A 21719-nucleotide genomic window follows, 5' to 3' on the forward strand; every position below is an offset into this window, starting at 1 on the left:
AACAGTTTTTGAATACTAAGCTCTCCCTGGCACCAGCACAGAAAAGGGAAACAGTGCCTTTTTCTGCTCGAGGTATTTATTCTGCTGGGCAAAGCCAGCTTCATGTGCTGAGCCCTGGGAGCTGGGATGCTGGGTTATTAGCTGACTGCTGGCCTGGCCCACCTGGGATGCAGGAGGATGTGCCTGGCATGCTCGAGGTGCTGCACTTTGGTTCTCAGCATCCTCAGCTTTGTGAGCAATGAGTCGCTATTTCATGGCGGATTTGAAGAAGCAGGGGAGCCCTGGAGAGCAAAGCAAGGGTGATCATTCACCTACAGCCATATAAAGGCACTAGGAAATAGGAAATGGTTTTGTGGCAACAGCACCCTGCAGACCTCGTGTCTGCTGGCCTTATGGCACGAAACATTGATTTGGTGTCACAGCAAAATCTCTTCAAGGGTGCAGAAGGAAGGTCCTTCCTTGGACCTCAGTCTGCGCTGGTCACCTCCCATTGGATGTGTTTTGTTGGCTTGCTTCTTGGGACACCAGGAAGCTTCTTGTCCTTCCCTCTGCCCTGCCCAAAAGCCAGGCAGGAGCTCAGTGCTAGCTCCTGCACACTGGGCTGGTGCAGAGGGCAGAGCCTATGCTGGCATCACCCAGCAGATCATCTTGTGGCCATGCAGGTGGAGGTGCCGCAGGTTTCCTCCTTGGTGCATGACTTCTTTGAACAGAAGGCACCCCTGCCTGGGTTGGAGGAAACGGCAGCAATTAGCAAATTGTCTTTAAAAGAAATCCTCCCATCAGCAATTGGGCAGGTGGCTGCTCAGGGGCCTCGTGGGTGCATCTCTGTATGCAAATGTTGGCCATGAACAGATAATCATGCTGCTCTCCCATCTCAGGAACATTCCTACCTTGCCAATGAATCGTTCCACTAATTTTTATCTCTGTTGCACTTAGCATGCCATGACCATAATGCCTTTGTGTTTTCACAGAGACATGGGGGTACATCAGCTGGGAAGAGCCCACAGGGAAACCCACAGCTCTGAAGGCAGATTTTGGCAGATGATTTGCCCTTTCCTTCAACAATGTTACAGCAAGTCCCCACTGAGGCAGGTTGCCTTTTCCTCTGGGATACACCAGTGGGGAGGAGCTGGGCATCTTCACCACTTATTTATTTATTTACACTTTGACATCCCCTCCTTGGAGGTGACTTTTCTGCTTATCTGCAGAATTTTTCCTTTAAAATCACCCTCCTGACAACATCCCAGCAACATGTCTGCTGCTTCTTCATGTCCTGATGAAGAGCTTGCAGAGACTTGTCTGCAAATGCCTTTTGTTGTAACATCGGGGAAGCTCACATAAAAACAAACTACAGTACTCTTTCTTCCCTGTGGCTGGTCTTTGTCTTCAAGCAGCTATAAAAAAGGGCAATCAATAAACCTTGCCAGGGTCTTTTTAATGCTTTTTGGGCCATTATGGTCATAATGCTTCTTCAGGCTGCCGTGTCAATACACTCGAGACACTGAATATGTCAAAGCCACATAAAATCTTTATTAAGATGAAATTAAATGAGCAAGCCCAAATCAGTAATTTAAATGGATATTATCCTTCAAGGATGCCAGACCTAAAAAACAGACACAATTGAAGAATTCAGGGCATTCAGTTAGAATTAAATTGATGTGAAATTTAAACTTTTGCCACAGCTCCTGGGCAGGAGGAATTCAGGAGGATGGGGATTGCTGTCAAGGTGTTCTGGACACATGCCCTTTGTTTCCTGTTGCAGCATTGGCCTGAGCTAAAAAAGGGCAGCAAATCTGGGGCAGGTGGGAGGGAAACACTTATTGGTATGAAAGTTCAGTCTCTCTCTCCTCATCAAATTAACCCATTGCCACTACCCAGCAAGGGATCACAGCTCTTCTGTGCCTCTGCAGGACTGGGGCAATTTGCTCACCTTTGGGACCAGCCTGACAGAAAGGCTCAAAGGGGCTTGGGTTTGCGTCTCCAAACAGTGCCATCACTCTGGTGTCCCCTACAAGCTATGGGGTGGACCTGGCTCCTCCAGGGGTGGTCACTTGGAAGGAGGTGTAGCCTCAGCACTGCCCAGTGGGTTGGTCATAGGTAGGACAGTGCCAGTTGGGTCCCTGAAGCACCACCAGCTCCCTTGTGCCCATGGCCTGTTTTCAAATGTCACCAAGGGATGCCATCCCCTTTTTTCTACTGGAGGACACGGAATTTGCATCCCTTCTGCATTTTGATTGTGTGGCTTTTGCCTCATCAGGTGGGATTCTACAGCTTGCCAGGAGGATTTCACTGTTCACAAAGGAGCTCTTTCTCTTCTCAGCGGAAAGCTGAAAAATTGCTCGGTTCCAGCCTATTTAGTTTTAATTGTTTCCTTTAGTTCTCATTGCCCACAGCAAAATATCACCTTCCCACTCCAGCTCCTAGTGCAGCCCTTCCACAGGGACACCCCACCCCACAAGGACAACAACCCCATGGCAGAAGTGGAAAGCAGGGTCTTGCAACCTCAGGAAAAAAACTTGTGGGGAATACTACACCTTCTTGGAGGTTATGTGACCAGGAGGATAAAGAAAGCAATATTCCCTTTCCATGCAGGCTCCATTCTGGGGCCACAGCCAGACATTCCCCCAAGCAACCTTAGTGACAGATCAGGCTCAAGGGAATATTAACTTACTGCAAAATAAGGTATGGATGCAGAGCTAGCTATCAGGGTGAGACAGAACAAAACTACACACAACCTGTCAGAGTAACCCACCAGATCACTGATTTTATCCCCAGGATAAAAAATCTCTGCATCAGGGTTCAGCCTGATGCTGTGCTGGCACATCCCAGCCCCTGGGCTGCACACACCCATGGCAGAGGTTTTTCTGAAGGTTTTCCTCTGCTCAGTGCTGGGGAAGAGCTATAAAACAAAGGCTTATAAATTAATTACCTAAAAGAGCAGCAGAATGTTATTAGATACTTGGGAGTTAATTGCACTGATGCTAATCGCATGTATTTTAATGGCACCAGCAGAGATGGAATATGTAATTCCACAGGTATTCCAGAATAATTTAGCAATTTAATTAATTTCTGATAATACCTTTTAAATCACCTGCCCAGCTCCTCTTATGTTCCCTGAGGGAAGGGGGGAAGAAACTTTTCCAATTGGCTAAACCTTTTGCAAACTCACTTTTGTTGGCAAAGATATTGTTTTAATTCTCAGTGGATTTAATTAACGTTAGAGTTATCCCTGGATGACAGGATGGCCAAGCAAGACTCTGATTGCCTGGACCTAAAATTGGAAGTCTGGATCAGGGATGGTTGAAATGTTTTGGACAGATTGTGATGGGCTGAGAAGATGGAAACTAAAATGATCTGTGGATTTTGGTCAGATTCAGTGAGCAGAGCCTGGGGAAAATGTGGAAGAGAAATGCAAACAGCACCAGGCATTTTATTCCATCTCCTCAAAATGAAATGTTTTGTTTAGAAAAAGCAAAAATATCCCACTTCACCATGTTTGAGATGCAGGTTTTCTGCTTGCCTCCTTGTGCCTTCCCTCAGGCTCAGGCAGCTGAGATGCACCCAGCCCTGGGGCAGCATTTCAGCTGGAAAAACTATTTCCTTTCTGCACCCACTGCTCAAAGAGGGCAGGGCACAAAACCTCGGGATGGCACTTGGGAGTCCAGGGGAGGTGGACAGAAGAGGAGACAGGTGATTTGGGCTGTATGGGAGCTGATCCCCTCCCTCCCCATGCTGGCAGAAAAGAGACCACCAGAAGCCATTGCTCTCACGGGGCTTTTATTGTCCGGCTGGCCTTCACCTCCCACCCTGCTGCCCGTGCTGACCCCCTCAGCACGACCCATGCCTGCAGAGGAGACCCCAGCCCAGCCCAGCCCTAAGCCCAGGGGCAGCACATCCTTCCCAGCTCAGTCCAGCCGCAAGCCCAGCCACCTGCCCAGGGCAGAACATCCTTCCCAGCTCTTTTTTTGGGGTTGGTTGGTTGGTTTTTTTTTTCTTTTTTTTTCTTTTTTAATATTTATTTTAAAAATATAGTAGCTGTGGAAAGCAGCCCTCTTTATAAACGCTCGATGCCAGAGTGAAATGCATCATTGCCATCCTTGCTCCTGATCCCTCCTGGGTGCCTATGCCTGCCAGCAGCAGTGCCAGAGGGCTGGGGAGGCTGCTCCGGCTGCTGCAGGCAGGAAGGCTCTCGATGGCAGGGAGAGAGAGAGGGAGGGACCCTTCTAAAAATAGAAATATTGTGCTGAGTTGTTCGGAGTGAATGAAATACATAAAACACCAGCATTAGATTAGCTTTAGCTCGTCAAATATTGCTCCCGGCAGAGTCGGCGCGGCGCGCTGGTGGAGGCTCAGTCCCCTGGACCCGGGGCAGGGCAGCCACGCTGGCCCCCAGCCCTGCTCCCCATTCCAGGGCTCCCTGCTCTTGCCCACCACCGGCCCCCAGGGCAGCCCCGGAGTCCCCAGAGCTGATATAAATAGGAAACTGTAAACACAACCATTGGAGAGAAGAGACATCTACGATCACAGGGTTTACTGCTTCAAACGTCCCACCCTCCCCCCCAATCTGCACCCCTATGCCCTTGTCCCCACTCCGTAAAAAGGTCTCCAGTAACAAAATCTTCGATCCAGGCTTGGAGTAAAGGTGAGGTGCTCGGGGAGTAAAAAGGGACATTGCAACCTTAGCGGTCTTTGCTCGGGAGGGGAGGATGGTGGCAGGAGTGGGAGAGAGGGTCAGCTGGTTCAGGTCCTTTGCAAGTCCTTTTGGTTTGTCTGGTGGACTCCTAGGGTTATACCTGAGATGAAGACGTCTAGAGGACCCTCCATAGCTCAATTAAAACGCAGTTGGTGTTTTTGTGCCTAGAAGAGCCCTCACTGCCGGGATTTGTCTGTCGTGCTCGCTCCGGGCAGCAAGAAAGCAGCATCATCCCTCCTCTGCTCGGCACGGGGCCGTCTGAACCAACGCTCGGCTGGGGAATCCCTCATGTGTCCAGGATCTCGCTGGTGGGCGACGGCTCGTGGGGGATGCCCTGTGCGCTGTGGATGGTCTGGTTGTGCGAGAGGGAGTTCTGCTGGAGCTCCAGGGCGATGGCATTCTGCGGGAACTCCTTCACCTGCCGCTTGTATTCCAGGAAGGTGCACGCCTTGGTGGCGATCGCGATGATGTTCTTGCCGATAAAGATGGTGGAGACCCTGCTGTCCTGGAACAAGATCATGTTGATGGCCCGGATGAAGATGGTGACGATGTTAATGGTGACCAGGCTGAGGACGGGGTAGAGCATCATTTTTTGCGGGGCGATGTGCTCCCCTTGCATGCTGATCTCACTGAGCGACACGCAAGGCAGGATCAGGAGGAGGATGTAGCAGTAGAAGAACATGAGCCCCTCTGCCCAGATGGGCAGGCCGGTCCTGTGTGGCTCCCACAGGTTGGCCTGGATGTCCAAGATATCCAGCAGGTCGAGGGCCACCCAGAAGAGGCGTCCCCGCAAGTCCTCTTTCTTCCGAAAGGTCCGTATGTACTCCATGCTGTCCAAGGCCACCAGCACCAGGTAGAGCCCCGGCACGCAGATGGAGAGCAGCAGGGTCAGAGCTTTCCGGGCCACCGTCTCCAGGTTCTTCTTGTCTGCTTTGTAATTCTGAAAGATGAAATACAGCTTGATCTCCAGCACGAAGATGTAGAGGAACCACAGGATCATGGCGTAGCCCCGCTTGGCCGTTTTCACCTCGGCTCCCACCCACACGGCCACGTAGCGCAGCACGATGAGGAAGCAGATGTCCCCCACCAGCACGATGATGCAGACACCGATCTTGCGGGGCCCTTGGTTCTGCTCCACCAGGTAGGCGTCCATGAAGGCCATGCTGGTCATGATGACGATGGTGGTGAGGCAGACGTGGCGCTTGTCGGGCGGCGGCAGCACCATGGTGAGGCGGGCGGCCCTCCGTCCCTCGGCGCCGGCACTAGGGGAGCGCTCCCGCCGGCGCTGCGCGGGGGCACATCCGCGGCGAGCCCAGGGACCGAGGGCCGCTCTGTCCCCCACTGCCACCCCAGGGAGAGGTGCCTGGAGGAGCAGGGGCTCAGCCGGCAGCGCCGCTGTCCCAGGGCTCGGGGCTGGCCCTGCAGACCCCACGGCGGCCCTTCGCCCCTCAGCGGCTGTGCCCTGCAGGCAGCGCGGCTCTGCCCCCAGCCCAGGGCTGGCTGAGCAGCCCAGCCCCAGGCACCCTCCGCCACCAGCAGCCAGGGCTCACGGCTCTGCGGGGCCTCCTGGAGGAATGTCCCTCCTCTGTGGCGGGTCCCCCATCGCTGTCAGGCTCTCCAGCAATCCTATGGCACTAATATGCCTCCAGGCTCCAAGCCCCAAATCCTGGAATAGATCCCTGGGAATGCAGTAGGTGGCAGGGCAGAAGGGGAGCTGTCCCTCTTCCCAGAGAGACCCCACGTTCCTCCAGGGTCTGGAGGGGTCCTGCTGTGTCCTCACAGGGAATCACCTTCACACGTATGCCCACAGGCCTTCGCTGGTCTCCTGCTGCTCCCAGCTGTACATGCATTCCTCCATTCCTGGAAGAGATAGTGGAGAACAAGCGTTAGAGTCTCTCTGTGTGCTGACCATGGAATGGTGACAGTGACAGCCTCCTCAGCTCCCAGCACACAGTGGCATGAGCTGATCTCCCATCAGGTACCAGGTTAGGGCTGGCACAGCGGGGACAGGGCAAAGCTGTCCCCAGAGTGGCATGAGGTCCCAGCAGCTTTCTGCACTGGTTCAGCTGCTCACAGCCACAGCTCCTTCTCGCCATGCTGTGCTTGCCTAATTAATTTGTTAATCTTTTCTGTTTCTGATATTTTTGTTATTTTCCTCCCAGAAATGAACAGGTAAGTCCCAGTGCACTCAAAACTGTCATTGAACTGCTCACATGAAGATAGACCATGATCGCAGCCAGAGGCTGAAGGGAAGAAGCCAAGCCCAAGGAGGTGTAAGCCATTAAAAACCTGTCCTACTTTGCAGCTGCTTACGTTTATGGGACCTCATTTAAATAAAAGCTGGATTCTCTCCTGCTTCAGGGGGACAAGAAGAACAAAGAAGAGAAAGTGGGAAGTCAGATGAGTCAGAGCCAGCCCTGCCTTGTGCCTGAGTAGGTGGACAGCAGGGATACGTGTACCTGTGCCCTGATTTCCAAAGGATGTGGCAGGCAAGGATGTGGTGTTCAGCAAACATTAGCAAGGCACTTAAAGCTGCTGCCTCAGCCAGGACCTGTGGCTAGCACAGGCTTTTCCCATGAGAGTTCTTTTTGTGTTTTATAAATAAAGATAAAGTTTGGGTGTTATTAAAAACAGTGTCCCAAGATCTGGACGGTGCGGGCCTGGCCAATCAGCCCTAGGGGAAGGCTTCTGGCCGACCAATCTGGGTGACCTTTGAAAACTCTATATATATGATGAAATCAAAACAATAAAGGTCTTTCCTTCTTGCCACTGAGAACTGGTTCTTCTTTACTCTGCTAGCGGCTCAACAGCGACAAGGACCCTCAGGATGCTCTTCTGAGTCTGCTGCCAGCAAGGAAAACTGGCGTGTTAAAATAACTTCTCAAGCAGGAATTGCTCAGAAAGAAACCAAAAAGATGTGGTGGGAATTCGTGGTGCTTCCCAGGCAGCCCCACTCCCACCAGCGTGGCTCTCTGCAACGTCTCAGAGCTGCCATTTGGGGCTTCAATTTGTTCTTTCTCGAGGTTTCGGATAAAAATATACAGTCATTGCTGTAAATGCCTTAAAACTCATGCCAAGTTTTACAGGGGATTTATAGCCAAGGATAGATAATTCCAGATAAATTAGGTCTTTCAGGAGGGAATAGTGGCTTTTTTCCTTTCACCCTGTGAGTATTTATGCCTTCAAAAGACAGCGGTTATTTAAAGGGCAGTGGGTTGCATCACAGCACGGCAAGGTTAGGAAGCAGCTTGCTTGTAAATCCTGCCCCTCTGCCCTGTGAGTTACTCATGTGGTCTGGGGAGCTGGGGGAAGGCACAGCTCCCAGCTCAAACTCTCCTCACCTACATGAAAGCAGACAGAAAAGCCTTTCCTGCCTCCCGGAGAATACCCAGGGCACTGAAAGGTGTGAATTCACGGTGTTAACACCAGCAGCCAAGAAGTCTTTAACCACCAGTGCGGAGCAGATCGTTTTCAGCAAAAAAAATAAGCTCAAATGGCAGAAACTTCCCTCGCCTCTGCTCCTGAAGGGCTCAGGGCCGCTCAAGCTGGGTTTGACAAACACGTTCATTTGTTGTGGTGACCTTTCAGAGCGGAGGAAGGGGACTGCAGGGCCTGGATGAATCACAAGGCTCAAGCACTGCTTCCTCCCAGGTCAAATAATACATTAGCCAGGGTGAGCACCTCTCTTGCCTTTTGCTAACTGTTTCCAAGCACTTGCTGCAGTGCAAGCTCTTCTTATTTTCCAAAAGCTGGTGTTTTCCCCACCCCTTGCTGCTCTGGTGCTATAGAGAAATATGGAGTTCTCTGCAGATCCATGGAGCAGAACTTGCCCTTTTGAGTGATGCCTGACCATCCTGTTGGGAAGGAGGCACATAAAACTCTCCTTGAAGGACTATTAGAGAAAGGCAGGCTGTCGCTGTTGAGCAGCTAGCAGAGTAATGAAGGCACCAGTTCTCAGTGGCAAGAAGGAATGACCTTTATTGTTTTGATTTCATCACATATATAGAGTTCTCAAAAGTCACCCAGATTGGTCAGTCAGAAGCCTTCCCCCAGGCCTGATTGGCCAGGCCTGCACTGCCCAAGTTCTGGGACACTGTTCCAACAACATCCAAACTTTATCTTTATTTATAAAACACAAGAAAATTTCTCATGGGAAAAACCTGTGCTAGCCACAGCAGGTAGTTTTCAAACAATCATTACTTTGTAACTTTTAAATGACCGCTTCTGACAGTACATTCAGGAACTGCTTGAGAACTGTGCTGAGTAAACAAGACAATAAGCATGTCAGAGAGCCACAAGAGCACATCTGAGGCAAATATTTGTTTAGACGAGCATTCACAAAACTTTCTTCCTGCAGGAATTCTTGCAAATAAAAGGCAGCTCACCTGAACATAATGAGCTTGGAGCATTATGGATGTCAGTGAGCCAGGCTGGCAGCTTCCTATGGGAAGGGATCTAACAGCTTCTGCATCATGCTTGCTGCCAGGACTCCCACAAGCAGCTACTGCAGCGATGCCTCAGTCTTGGCAACTATGGGCCTCCTTAGCAGGACAAAATTGAATCCCTAATTGCTTATTCTCCTTTACTTCTACCCTCCAGAAACAGCTCCACTGCACTGGAGTGAGCCCTCAGTAACACCCAAGGCAGCATGGGGCCAGTGGATGAGGCACAGCCCAAGGGCAGCCTCCAGCCCCACCAGTGAAGACCAGGGCATGGCAAGGGGGTGGGAGCAGCAGCACATCCTCTGTCCAGCTCTGGGTGTGCTTGGGAATACCCCATTTCCCAGCCCAGCCTGCCCTTTCCCAGCTTCCCTGCAGGATAGGAGAGGTTTCAGTGGGAATGGAGGGGTCTGCTGATTTCCTGGAGAGACTCAGGGGTCCTACAGATGGGTCCAAACCCAACTGAAGGGCAGGCTTTGCACTCTCACCTCTGCCCTGCTTGCTCTGGCACCGAAGGAAAGGGAGCAGCATTGGTGCAGCCAGCCCTTGTCCTATTCTTCTGGTGCCTCTGCTCTGTCTGAGAAGTTATTTCTTGGTCTTGCACTTCTTTTTCCCAGCCCTCCAGGATGCTATAAAGCACTTGTGGTTACCCAAGGACATGCAGTCACAGCCTTGCTCCACCACCAGCCCAGGCAGTTTGGAAGAAAATGAAACTGTGCTTTTCCCTGCGATGCCGGTGGCTCGTTGTGCTGTGATTAATTACTGCTAGCTCTGCCCTTTCTGGTGCCTGCAACCCACAGCCACCCATCACAGTGCCCTCCTGCACCCTCTCCTGCCTCTGCTCAGCCCCTGGCACCACACCCAAGAGCTGTGAGGCTGCAGGAGCTGCCGGTATCCCTACACAAATCCCATCTCCTACTCTGCAGACAAGCCTGGAGGGCTCATGGAGCCACTGGCAAAACAGTCTCATTAACGCCAGCAGGCGCTTCCCAAAGCCCAGCTCTACCTGGCAAATTAATTTAAATTATTTATGTAATTTGAATTCTGTCTATTTTAAAAAAGGGAGTGAGACAGAAGTATACACAACGCGCTTCCCAGGTAATTAGGATGCCGCATCGCTTAAAGCTTCATTTGCACTTTAATTGCTTTGATTTATTCCAGCTTTCCTGAGTGCAAACCCTCACTTAGTCCTTCAGCCCCCTCGAGAGCTGCTACTCCACCAAGCCCTTTTCCTGCCTGGCAGTGCCCACCCTGTCTCCAGGGTGACCCTGAATTACCTGTGACTCCGTGCACCATGTCAGGATGGGGCTTACAGCAGGGCAAACTCTACTCTGACCGAGAAAAAACTCTAAATCAGGTCGTTCCCGAGCCATTGCATGTTCCTGCCTCACCTCACTGCCAGTCAGTGCCAGTGTCTGGTTCAGCCTCACTGACCTGCAGGCTGAGGTTTCCCCTTCCCAGCCCTGGGCAGTCCCTGGGGACTCAGAGAGGGAAGATGCTCCTACCCTGAGGAACAGGGAAGGTCGCTCTGGGCAGCGGCTGTGCCCTGCCTCCTCCGAGGCAGTACCGGGCTCTTAAGTGCATCCTGTGAAGGAAATGAGATTGAGGAAGATTTTTCCGGACCCTGCCCACTAATTGTGTCTGAAGGAGGAAGCAGCCCACTTGCTAATGATTACAGATAATTTACTGTGTAGGCAAGCATCAAGAAACGGGGAGAGAGCTGCAAACTGTTCCTAGAACCTGCTCAAAATAAACAATGCAACGTCAGACAAAACCAGCTCCTGCTGGTACCAGTGAGTGAATCAACTGTGCTCCCATGCTGCAAACCCCCTCAGTCCCCTCTGGGGTTCATTTCACCCCGCTTTCCCAAAAACAAACACAAGCAGAAGGTATCAGAACTGTTGCCTGAGTAGGAAAGAAAATAAAACCACCCTCTCAATGACATCACTTTGGTGATGGGGTGGGGAAATGCTGCCTGCCAAAAACAGAGCCCTGCACTGGATGGATGCATGGATGGATGGATGGATGGCCTTCTTGTTCCCAGTCCTGTTGCCACAGCCATCCTTGTCAGGGCCCTCCAGCTGACACAGGCAGCTGCTAGGAACATCCCTCCATTCACAAACACCCTGAGTTTGACATTTGACAGATATGTAAAAAAAAAAAAAAAAGAAAAAAAAAAGCTTTTTCAGATCTTTCTGGTGTTTAAAAATAGTTAAAGAGGGTAAATGATTCATTTTGACTTGTACGTAAAATACAAAATTATAATACATTTTAATTCTACCAAAATAATTTACCATTTTGCCAGCAAAACATTTCTGCAGCGGAATTTCTTGGCATTTCCAAACCAGGTGCATTTGCAAGATTTTGATCTAAATCTGGACCAAACCCCAGATATTACAGCAACAAAATCCCCCACAGTTTGTTGGTTTGTTGCCAAAAAGGGCATATTTGGCGAACATCTGTCTGAATGTATGTTTGCTATGGTGGGAGATGCACATGGAGCTGAGTGCCTGTGGAGTGCAGGTTCTCTTTTTTGTTTGTTTGTTTGTTTGTTTGGGGGGTTTTTTGTTTGTTTTCCAGGCTTTTTCTCCACTTTTTTGAGATGCTGTTGGATTTTATGTGTTTCCTCCAGGATGCTCCCAGCCCACCCCACAGGGTTCGTAGGTACAACCAACACCCTCGCTTGTCCCCTAGTCAGGTCACCTCCAGCAGTGCCAGCTCCCCAGGAAGGTCCTGTCCCCTGCCTGGGAAACTGTTTTGCTTCCATCTGAAGGAGCTGTGCCATCCTTGTGCTGGGAACAAAGGGACTTCCTGCCCCAGGCATGGCAGGGCTGACAGTGCACCTGCAACTTGAACAAGTTGTTTCGCTAAAATACAGCTACACAGCACCGGCTCTGACCTCTGCTGGTGCCTTGCTGGAGAGAAAGGCCTCACTCAAGTGGTCAACAAGTTTCACCTGCACACAAAGACCACAGCTTGGATTTTTCCTGTGCCGCCAAGAGGCATGAATGAGAACACCAGGAGCAAGGCAGGCCAGGAGCATAAAACTTGGATCTGATTTCAGTAGCCTGAGGATGTACTTTTGTGTGTGACTCACAACCGTGTCCTCAAATAACCCCACACTGTCAGTGCTGGGGGAAAGGAAATCATGGAGCCAGAGCAGAACCCTCACACAGATGCTTTCCCCCACTGCCTACTGGAAATCCCTACAGATGGAGGATGAAAAGCTCCCTGCGCTTGCTCATCCTTGTCCTCACTCTCGTGGGTGCTGGCAGAGAGGCACAAACTTTCTTGACTGCTGCTCCCAGCATCCTCATCCAATTCACTAGGTGCCCGAGAGCCAGGTGGGAGAGGGAATCAGCTAATTAAAATAAAATGAAAACTGGAGCGTGAAGCTATAAATGTGAGAGTACTGGGAGTTTCCTGGTGCTAAAAACAGGCTTTTGGGGAAGGAGCTGCTGGAAGCTCTGGGGCAGAACTCTGGCGATCTACCAAGGAAGATGCATCTGAGATCTGCAGGCACCTCCTGCCTGTGTGAGGGTGTCCAGAGAGGGATGACTCTGCAGTCATGGCTGGAAGGATGAGGGACTTGCTTGCAGGCTCTTGCAGAGTCCTGGGCAGAGAGTCACCTGCTGGTTCCTCTGGCCTGGGGCCAGCCTGGCTGTCAGACTTGAGGCAGCAGGTGAGGGACCTCTCATCTCCTCCCTCACCCACATGCTGCAAGGAAAGATTGTGGGTGGCAAGTGCCTGATGCAAGTAAAGCAGGGCAAGTTCCAACGGGAAGAGTTGGGAGGACCAAGGGGTCTGACTCTCAAACTACAACACTGGAGACTTCTGCTCTACTCGATAGTGAAGGCATTGAGCACTTTCTGCACTCAAGTCACTTCTGGGAGGCCCTGCACCAACCCTGTTAGGGTGGCAGGGCAGCAAGAATGACTGTGTGTGTCCTGCTGCCACAAGAACACTTATTGTGTCCCCTTGTGTCCCCAAGCAGGCAGAGGGCCTGGGTGCTCGGGCTGGCTTCAGCATCACAGAGCTGGGGAGAGCAGCATCACCTCTGGAGGCCAATCAGATCCCATAAAGCAAGTGGCATCTCTGCCCTCCCTGGGAGCTGCCTCCAGCCTGTCCCTGCTGCCAGGCTGTGGTGGCACGTTGCAGCCAGGCGGCAATTGCACAGAAACAATTATGCCCCTGTTATTCTCTCTGCCCTGAGCACAGGGTTAGGGGAGGTGGGATGAGCTCGGCAGGCTGCTGCTGCTGCCATCAGTCTGGCCTTTGATTAAGAGCAATTGTTCTGCTCTTCATTAACAGGAGACAGCTGCTGGCTGTTCTGGTGGAATGGAGAAGCAGAGCCTAGTGGCTGTGACAAAAGGAGATTGTGTCTGTTGGTTCCCACTGAACCCGGCAAAGCCACTCTCTGCCCAGTGGGGACTCAGCCCCACCAGCAGTGCCAGGGTTCAACCTCTGTATGAACCAGCAGCAGAGATGGATGATCTGGATATTCCCTGCGGTGATTTTGCTGCTGTCTGTTCTCCTGAGCCACCCTGAGGTGGTACTGCTGATGATGCCTGGCTGGTTCTCACAGGCTTTATTTCCTGCTCTGGTCCTCAGAGGTGCTGGTGAGGCAGAGCCTCTCCTGTGACAACAGGTCTCCTCCTCTGGTGACATCTGGCCTGCTGCTGCTCCCTCGGGTTGAAGGCAGACATCTGCCCTGCCTGGGGCTGCCCTGCAAGCAGGCGTGCTGCTGCTCAACCTGGTGCATTGAGAGCTGAGCCAGTTCCCCAGGAGATGAGAGGGCATCCCAGCTTCTTCTGCTCCCCAGGGAAGTGACTTGTGAGCAGGCAGCAGGGTGTACCCCAGCAAAAGGCTCACCAAGAACATTGTGCCATTTTTCTGAGCTCAAATCTCACCTCAAACCTTCGAAATGCAGGGACAGCACACAAGGAAGAAGTGATGGGTAACTTGTAAAACCAAGGGACCTTTGCCTTGCCATACACTTGCTGAATTTATTTTGGCAAGGCTGGTCCAATGTTAATTATTGATTGCTGCTGCTCTGGCATCACCTGGGAGATGAGCACTGCACCCATCTGACGCAGTGCAAGAAAAATAATGCCAGCCCAGAGGTCACTGGGGAGACGCTTCTCTTCCTCTGCTTTCTAGCCTTCTCTCCACCTGCCATCTAATAAATCTAATAAAATCTGTCTTGTTGATGTCTAATTCAATTCCAGCACCCAGAGACCAGGCTCCTTATATCACTCACCAACCTAAGCAGCTCCATCCTTGGTATATGAGCCAGGCCAAGGGGCTGCTGCAGGCTGCTCCAGAAGAGAGCAATTACCTGGGATCAGGACTCACTCTCCCAATCAATCCTTTTTTTTGTAGGTTTTCCTTGGGTCACACCTAATTTAATTTTTAGGTGCTTGAACACCATGGTTTCAGAGGCAGCTGATGACTTCTAGGTTGAAGTCTGGGAACTAAATGAGGTGCCTTGAGTTTCACCTCAGGACAAGTCATCACAGCACCTCCTGTTCATAGCCTCACACAGCATCAGCAACCTGCAGTGTGTTCAGCCTAATGCTATCTTCAGTGAGCAGCTGGGCTTTGATCTCCACTCTAAAGGGAAATTACTTCCAAGGTCCCCATATTTGCTCGAGCACCTGGAAGCACAGAGACAGGATGGTGGCTCTGCTCCATGGCGCATTTTTTGGGTGCTGAATTTGGTGCTTCAGCAGAGCTTGGAATGTCACAGAGTCAGGGCTGCAAATGCCTCGATCTGAACTTCAAGGAGTGTGTTTGATGAAGGCACCATCACCTTCCCCAGGAGGATCATCCATACTTTCCTTCCTAATGAAATTCTTTCCCTCCTGCAAAGAAAACCTTAAAAAAAAATCATTGATCCTTGCAGAGGATCTCTGCTTGAAGGACCCATGTGCCATGCCAGCCTGTGGGGCAGTGTGAGCAGGGGAGGACACGTGGGCTGGAGCAGGGGACCTGTCCCTACTGTGGGGACACTCCCAGGCTCCTCATTGCCAGTTCCCAGGTGAGGAGGGACCTCAGCATGGAGGCAGCACGGAAACTGGGAGATGCCTTCCCCATCCGACAACACAAGCCTGCGTCCTCTCCCCCAGGAGGATGTGACAATTTGCTGCGCTGGAGCTTATTGCCAAAGAGATAAAATATTTATGGCTGCTCTCTCTAGCTTCCCATTTCAAGCCACGGTGACTTATTTGTTACAAATTTACATGCATGTTTAAAGACATCTTTATGTTCCTTCTAAGTATAAAAGGTATATTTCTCCATGTAGCATTTTGCCAGTCAGAATCAGCCACCCCATCTACTATGTGACTGCATTTGTGCCTGGCTTCAGTGCTCATTTTCCTCTTGGTAATGATTATCATTATATGAAGAAAAATGGGTCATTTACAGCGGTTTCTCCCCAAATGAAAGGCTGTGGGATACAGGATATCATTAAAATTCTAAACCTGCCTTCCAACCTCAAAAGCAGGCTCTTGCTATTCGGGTCTCTCTGCGGAGGGAGGGAGGAGGGGAGCTGGGGAGAGGGCTCATGATGAATGTGCTTTGCCCATGAAATCACTGGCTGGCATCTGCACTGGCATTAGGGCCCCTGGGCTGGGGTTATCCCTGTGCTGCTGACACTTTGGACTCCCTGGGTGGCCCTGGAAGGCAGAGGCTGCCTTCTAGACTCTCCAAGACTTTCTCCAGGCCAGCACATCCCAGGGCTCCTGTTCCAGCCACGCTGTGTGTGGGACAGTACGGCCAGAGCAGGTGATGGGAGTGAATTCCTACCATAAAAAGAGCAATTTAGCTCCTGCCAGATGCATGTGGCTGGGTGAGGTGCCCTGCAGAAGGGGAGGCTGGCAAGTTTAAAAGCTGGTGCTTGGAGAAGGAGCAAAGCAGGATGAAGCACTCGGACACAGCACCCTGGTGGGAGCACCTGCCTTGCCCTTACCCATTGCGAGGGCTTAAACCATCCCCATGTGAGAGTGTCACTGCTGTCCCATGTGCCAGGAGCTGCCACCAGCCCTTCCAACAGCCCTGCACCCACAACTGAGGGTGCCTGGGGATGGGAGACATGCTTGCTCAAGGACTCTGCCCACCTCCTCAGCCCTGCATCCAGGCTCCCAGCACCAGGGTCCCTGCCAGCCTTCGGGCTGACTACTTCCCTCCTCTTTCCTGATGAAAGTGTGCCCTGCCCACATTCGGTGCTAGCCTTGTATGTGGGAGCAGATCTCCCACTGCCTGGCGTGCCTCATCCCTGCTCCCCAGTGTGCTGCTGCCCCAGAGTCTCATTTCTATCCCCTGGTATCCCCAGAAGGGCTTCACGGGAAATGTTTTGCTTGGAAAGGCTATGCAACTTCTGTGCAAGCCTGAAATTGCTGTGTACAGAGCTGTAAGGCAAAGCTAATCCGTTTTGCAGCTTAGCCAGCTGCTGAAAGATGCTATTTAAGGGTGAGGAACAGCTAACTGTTTTTCTCCCCTCCATGAAATGGGAGGGACAAGGGATATTCAGAGGGTGAGAGATAGAGACTGACCCAAAATGGCTAATTTAGAAACAGCTTTTGAAAAGGGAGACTTGCCCTGAATTGTTAACTTCTGAAGTCATTCCTTCCTAAATGTGCTCTGAGCAGACTAATTTTTCATTCTCATTTTTTGCATTTTAAATCAAAATGTGCACAGAAAGGTCTCTTGCTGCTGATCTGCAAGGAGGAGCATCTCTTCTCCTTGGGGCTGCTCTCTGTTAGAGGTGTCCGAATGACAAGTTAGTTTTGGTCAGGCAGGCAGGCTGAAAATCCAATATAAATTATTTCTGTTTGGCCACCATTTGATCATTTTCACTTGGGTTTTTGAGCACAATAAAAAAAACTACAAATAATGGTTAGGAGCCATCCTGGGATGCTTTGTTCAGCCTCAGAATTATGTTCTTTCTCTCTGGGGTCATTTTACCCTCCTCCTCCTCCTCCCTTCTGCTGCTAACTTCATATTGACTTTAAAGTAGCAAATGGTGTGGACTTTTGAGGAACAAAGAAGTGGTTTGCTAGAAAACATAGATCCAGGGGAGGAGGATTCAAACCTCATTCCCAACTGATGCCACACAAAAGAAAGAGTAATAAAACCTTTTTTCATTCACTAATGGTCACAAAGTCATCATGCACATTCTCCCTCAGTGGGAGGGAAGCTCATGCCAGGGAAAGTGGGGATAAAGTGTGGAAAGGAGCAGACATTTCCCAGTTTTCCAGAGAAAACATGTGAAATATGGTGATTGGCAGGTGTTTCTCACCAAACTTTCAACTGCAAGAGGCATAGGAAAATTGGTGTTTGCAGAGCATCCCTCCTGTACAAAACTGGCACTGATAAAACCCTGCTAAGGAAGTGGTGAGATCTGGGGAGACTGGGGGAGACTGGGGGCTGTGGCAGTCAGGGCCACTGCTGGGCTGGCAGAAAACCCACCTGGCTGCAGAGCCACAGGGAGTGCTCCTGCAATCAGCTGCTATTTTACTTTGCATTCTGAAAGTGCTTTTGGAAACCCTCCCTAAGCATGACACCAGCATCTTGCACTGATTTTTGCACTACCATTTTCCCTCTCCTTTCCCACCCTCTGGCTCGGACCACCAATGCTCTCCCATGGGATCTCCTGTGGCCTCATTAGGGAACCATTTCTCATTAGGATTCCTGGAAGCCCACATCCCCCTGGAAGCATGGGAGACCCAGGGGATCCTCCACCAGCACAACTCTAGGGGTGTTTGTGTGCTCTGTGTCCCTGTGCATTACAACTCCTCCCTGTATTTACATACTTGCATGAAGTAATAAATCATTCTGGATGATTAATTCCTGTGTAATTAGGCAGACAATATACAGGTAATGCCTGTACCTTGTAACCACCACTCTGCTCAGCTCCTCCCTGGAGGGATGTCCCCATGTCCCATGCAGCCCAGAGGGACTGGGTGTGAGCCCAGAGACCAAATATGGCCTTGTGGCTGGGATGGGAGGTCCTCTAACCCTCCAAACCTCCCCTGGTCCTGCAGGGATGAGAAGCACACTGGTTTGAGTGTTCCTACTCAAAAAACACTGAGCCACCTATGGCTTTTTGGGCGCATCTTTGTGTTCTCTTCCCATGGAAAGCTGATTTCTTTGTGCTGCACTCCAAAACAACTCAAGTGCACTTGTAGAAGAGACTGCAGAGAGCTGGTGTTTTTTCCCCTGAGCTGGAGCACAAGTGACATTCTGCATGATGTTTGTGTGAGCTACACCCTGCAGGACACCCTGTAAGCCTCAGGACCCAGGCTATGGCAGGATGGGGAGGGCACAGCTAGAGTCAGGCTTGCACTAATTTGATCTCAGTTTGGCTTTAAACTGATTAGGACACACACAGTGCCGTGTTGAATTACTCCAGTTTATGCCTAAATAATAACTATATCCAGCTTTCCGCTGAATGAATTACATGTGTATAAACACACCCCTTCTGTAAATTCAAACAAGGTCTTGAAACACAGCTTACCATTCATCACTACACAAATCTGCCACTTCAGATTGCTGCTAGTGCTGGGATTCCCCTTCTCTGCTGAGCAACAAGCCAGCCCTCCAGTTCATTCATACATGGTTTGGCCAACAGCAGCCAGCTGAGCATCATCAGCAAGAAAACAATGCAGATAAGCAGGAAGGAAAGAAGGAACATGGTGCACTAAACACAGGGCACATCTGTCCCCTCCCTGCTAGCTGACAGACATGCCACACCAAGCACCAGCTCCTAGGAAGCCATCACTTATCCCTGTGTCCTGCTAGACAGCATCTGCTGCAGGCAAGGTTATGGATTGCCTGTTAGAAGTGATAGTAGATGGTAAGATCCCATTACAGGTGTCATTTCTTCTGTCAGCACATGGAGAGTTTATATCTGCAGCTTCTGTTTGGTGATGGGGGGTTCCAGAGACAGGGAGGCTCCTCAGTGTCAAGCAATACACATTTCTGTGGGCTAGAGATAACCCAGAGCAGCTGTGAGTGTTTTGGGATCCTGCAGCAAGAAGCAGCATTACGCATTTTGGGCAGTCCCTGGAAAAGTCTCCATTTTTGGTACAAACACTACGTATCAGGAACATGGAAATGATTCATGAAGTCTAAACTGAGCAAGGCCACTCCACCTTCTGCTCCTCTACTGCACTGAAAATAATAGAAAACAGATTTTTTTTTTTCATTATCTAGCTGGGAAAAAACCCTAAAATGAAACAATCCATGGTAGGGTAGTGTTCAGCTGTGGGCCCTGAACCTGACTCTTGCAATGCATCCCCAATTTACCCAGGAACCAGCTCACTGCCTGAGAGCACCCAGCAGCCAACAGGGTTTTGCTGGCAGCTGCTGCCTTTGGCTCTCCATATCCCTGCATACTAATATGAAGTAAAATGGGATGGTAATTTAATCCTATGCCACTAGAAGCAAAGCATCGCACAAGCCTGCTCATCCTCTCCTCTAAGTTTAGCCCAACAGTGTATTAAAAAGCTGCTACTGGATTCTCGCCAGCCCCTACTTAGCTCAACTACCTGACTCTGCAGAATAGCAGAAAATTCTCCATTCTGTGTTATTTCTGATCCTTGGGAGAACGACCCACATCCATTAGGGAACCTGACCCCCCACAGGGCCTGCAGGAAGCCAGTGTAATTTGGAAAAATGTGCAGAGTGACAAAGGCTTTCTTGTGACATTGTGGGCATGTTTCCTGCTGCCTGGAGCTGAGCTGCTGGAATCTCAGCTCGGAGCTCCTTCCATCCCTCCACCGCAAGCCCATATACAGTAATGAATAAATCTGTCCCTGCTCACTTATAAATAGTTTATAAAAGGTTCATAAATAATTTCTAGATGTTTTAATGAATAGTTAATCAATTGTTGCCGGGCCCAACAGGTCAGCAGATTGCTTATATCCATCAATTACAATGGCTGCTGATGAGCTTATAAGCACCAGTAGGACACCACCGATGTCCGTGATGGGCTTGCAGCATTTAGAAAGGGTTAATAAATAATTAATAAATGATGCGAGTGCTCTTTTAATTAAAAGCTGTAGAAGGCCATTGAAAAATGCATTCCTGGAAAGCCACAGGCAACACAGCAAGCAAACATCTGGACCTGGTTTTGTATCTCTGCCTCTGAGGAGCGAAGCTGGCAGAGAGGTGCCAGCCCGGCCCAGCAGGCAACCCGGCTGCCTGAAGAGCAGCAAATTTCTTTTGTTCAAGGCAATCCAGCTGATTCCAGAGAAGCTGTGTGCCTGCCATGGGCTGTTCCTGGTTCCCTCTTTGAGCCTGGAGCCTGCACCAGGGAGCTCAGCCACCTCATCCCCAGCTGCTACAGCAGCATCCTCCGTGCTCTGGCTGCCACGGGTAAGGTAGCAGAAAGGCAGGGGGCATGGGTGCTTGGGAAAACAAGGCAATTCCCATTTTGCAGGGCTCTGGCCTTGCACCTTCTGGGGTGATTTGGGGTGAGCTGCTGCTCCCCTGGCCCCAGCATCCCCTCTGCCCAGGGGGTGGGTGACACACGAAATGCCACACTGAGGAGTTGTGCTCTGGAGCACCACGAGGCAATAATGCTCTTGTGGTGTTTGGCCTCCTTAGCAGAGGCTCTTTATTATCATTAAGTGCTGAATATTTCTGGATGATAAAAGCAATTAAGTGTAAAAAAAGGTAATGATCCATCCTGTATTGCATCCAAAAGATATGAAAATCCCTCATAAAATTATCACCCTACCACAGCATTGGACCTAAATATCTTTATAATGTAAGACAGAGAACCTTGCTTACAGTCAGAACATTTATAAGGCATTCAATTAGCCACCGGAGGGTTTCTTGGTATTACCCAATTCTCCACGAGCACAGAGGCAATTACAGGAGATTCTAACTTTTTAAATTAAAGACAAAAGACAGGAGAATATGGATAAAACCTGATAAAACCTCTTCCCAGGTTCACCCTGGAACATACATGCAGAGGAAATTTCATGCCGATCAGGCTTAATTTACTGCACAGTTTAGCTCAGAGCCAGAGTGAGACTCTTCCTACTCCCTTGCTGGAAGATCTTTATGCATGGGAGGGGGACCAGTACATGATGTACTGCGCTCTGACCTGGTCCTGAGGATGCTGGGGCAGGGTGCCACCCCTCATCCCCCTCCTTGCAATGTCCCCAAGCCCTCTGGCAGAGGTCCCAACCCCAGCTGCTCTGGGGGTATCCATCATGGGCACCCCCATCCCCCTGTTCCTGGCCTGTGGGTGCTGGCAGTGGGTGTCTGTGCCTTCAGCCTGTGCTGGCCCAGGGCCACTCAGCCCCTGCATACTCCTCCATGCATCACTGTGAGATGCTGCCATGCCCAGGGACTAATTTAGGTTGGAAATAAGGTGTGTATCTGTAACGGGCAGTTAATGGTGAGGGTAATCAATCAAAGCAGCAGATTAGCAAGGGACATGATGGATTTCCTGATTCCAACACCTTTAAATCACGATCAGTTTCTCCTTCCAGAACTGCTCGGGCTGCGCCAGAAGTGATGGGCTCAGTGATGCATCACCCAGTCAAACCTCCCCACAAACTGGTGCCGTGATG

General features: G+C 50.6%; 1 protein-coding gene across 2 annotated transcripts in view; it reads right to left on the minus strand.

Annotated features, from left to right (window-relative positions):
* Positions 1 to 1510: 1510 nt before the first annotated feature.
* Positions 1511 to 21719, minus strand: part of LOC146434082 (transmembrane protein 121) — a 35570-nt gene continuing 15361 nt past the window's right edge. The window contains exons 1-2 of one of the 2 annotated variants that reach the window (XM_085068392.1): positions 9079 to 10286; positions 1511 to 6553 (exon numbers count right to left, since the gene is read on the minus strand). In XM_085068392.1, the coding sequence (XP_084924518.1) occupies positions 4980 to 5918 (939 nt within the window). In that variant the 5' untranslated portion in view covers positions 5919 to 6553; positions 9079 to 10286 and the 3' untranslated portion in view covers positions 1511 to 4979. Of the gene's footprint in view, positions 6554 to 9078; positions 10287 to 21719 lie in introns of those variants that run through there. The other variant, XM_085068391.1, reaches the window with a different exon arrangement.

Source organism: Lichenostomus cassidix, chromosome 8 (assembly GCF_008360975.1).
Source record: "Lichenostomus cassidix isolate B80296 chromosome 8, HeHo_3.0, whole genome shotgun sequence".
Lineage (NCBI taxonomy): Eukaryota > Metazoa > Chordata > Aves > Passeriformes > Meliphagidae > Lichenostomus > Lichenostomus cassidix.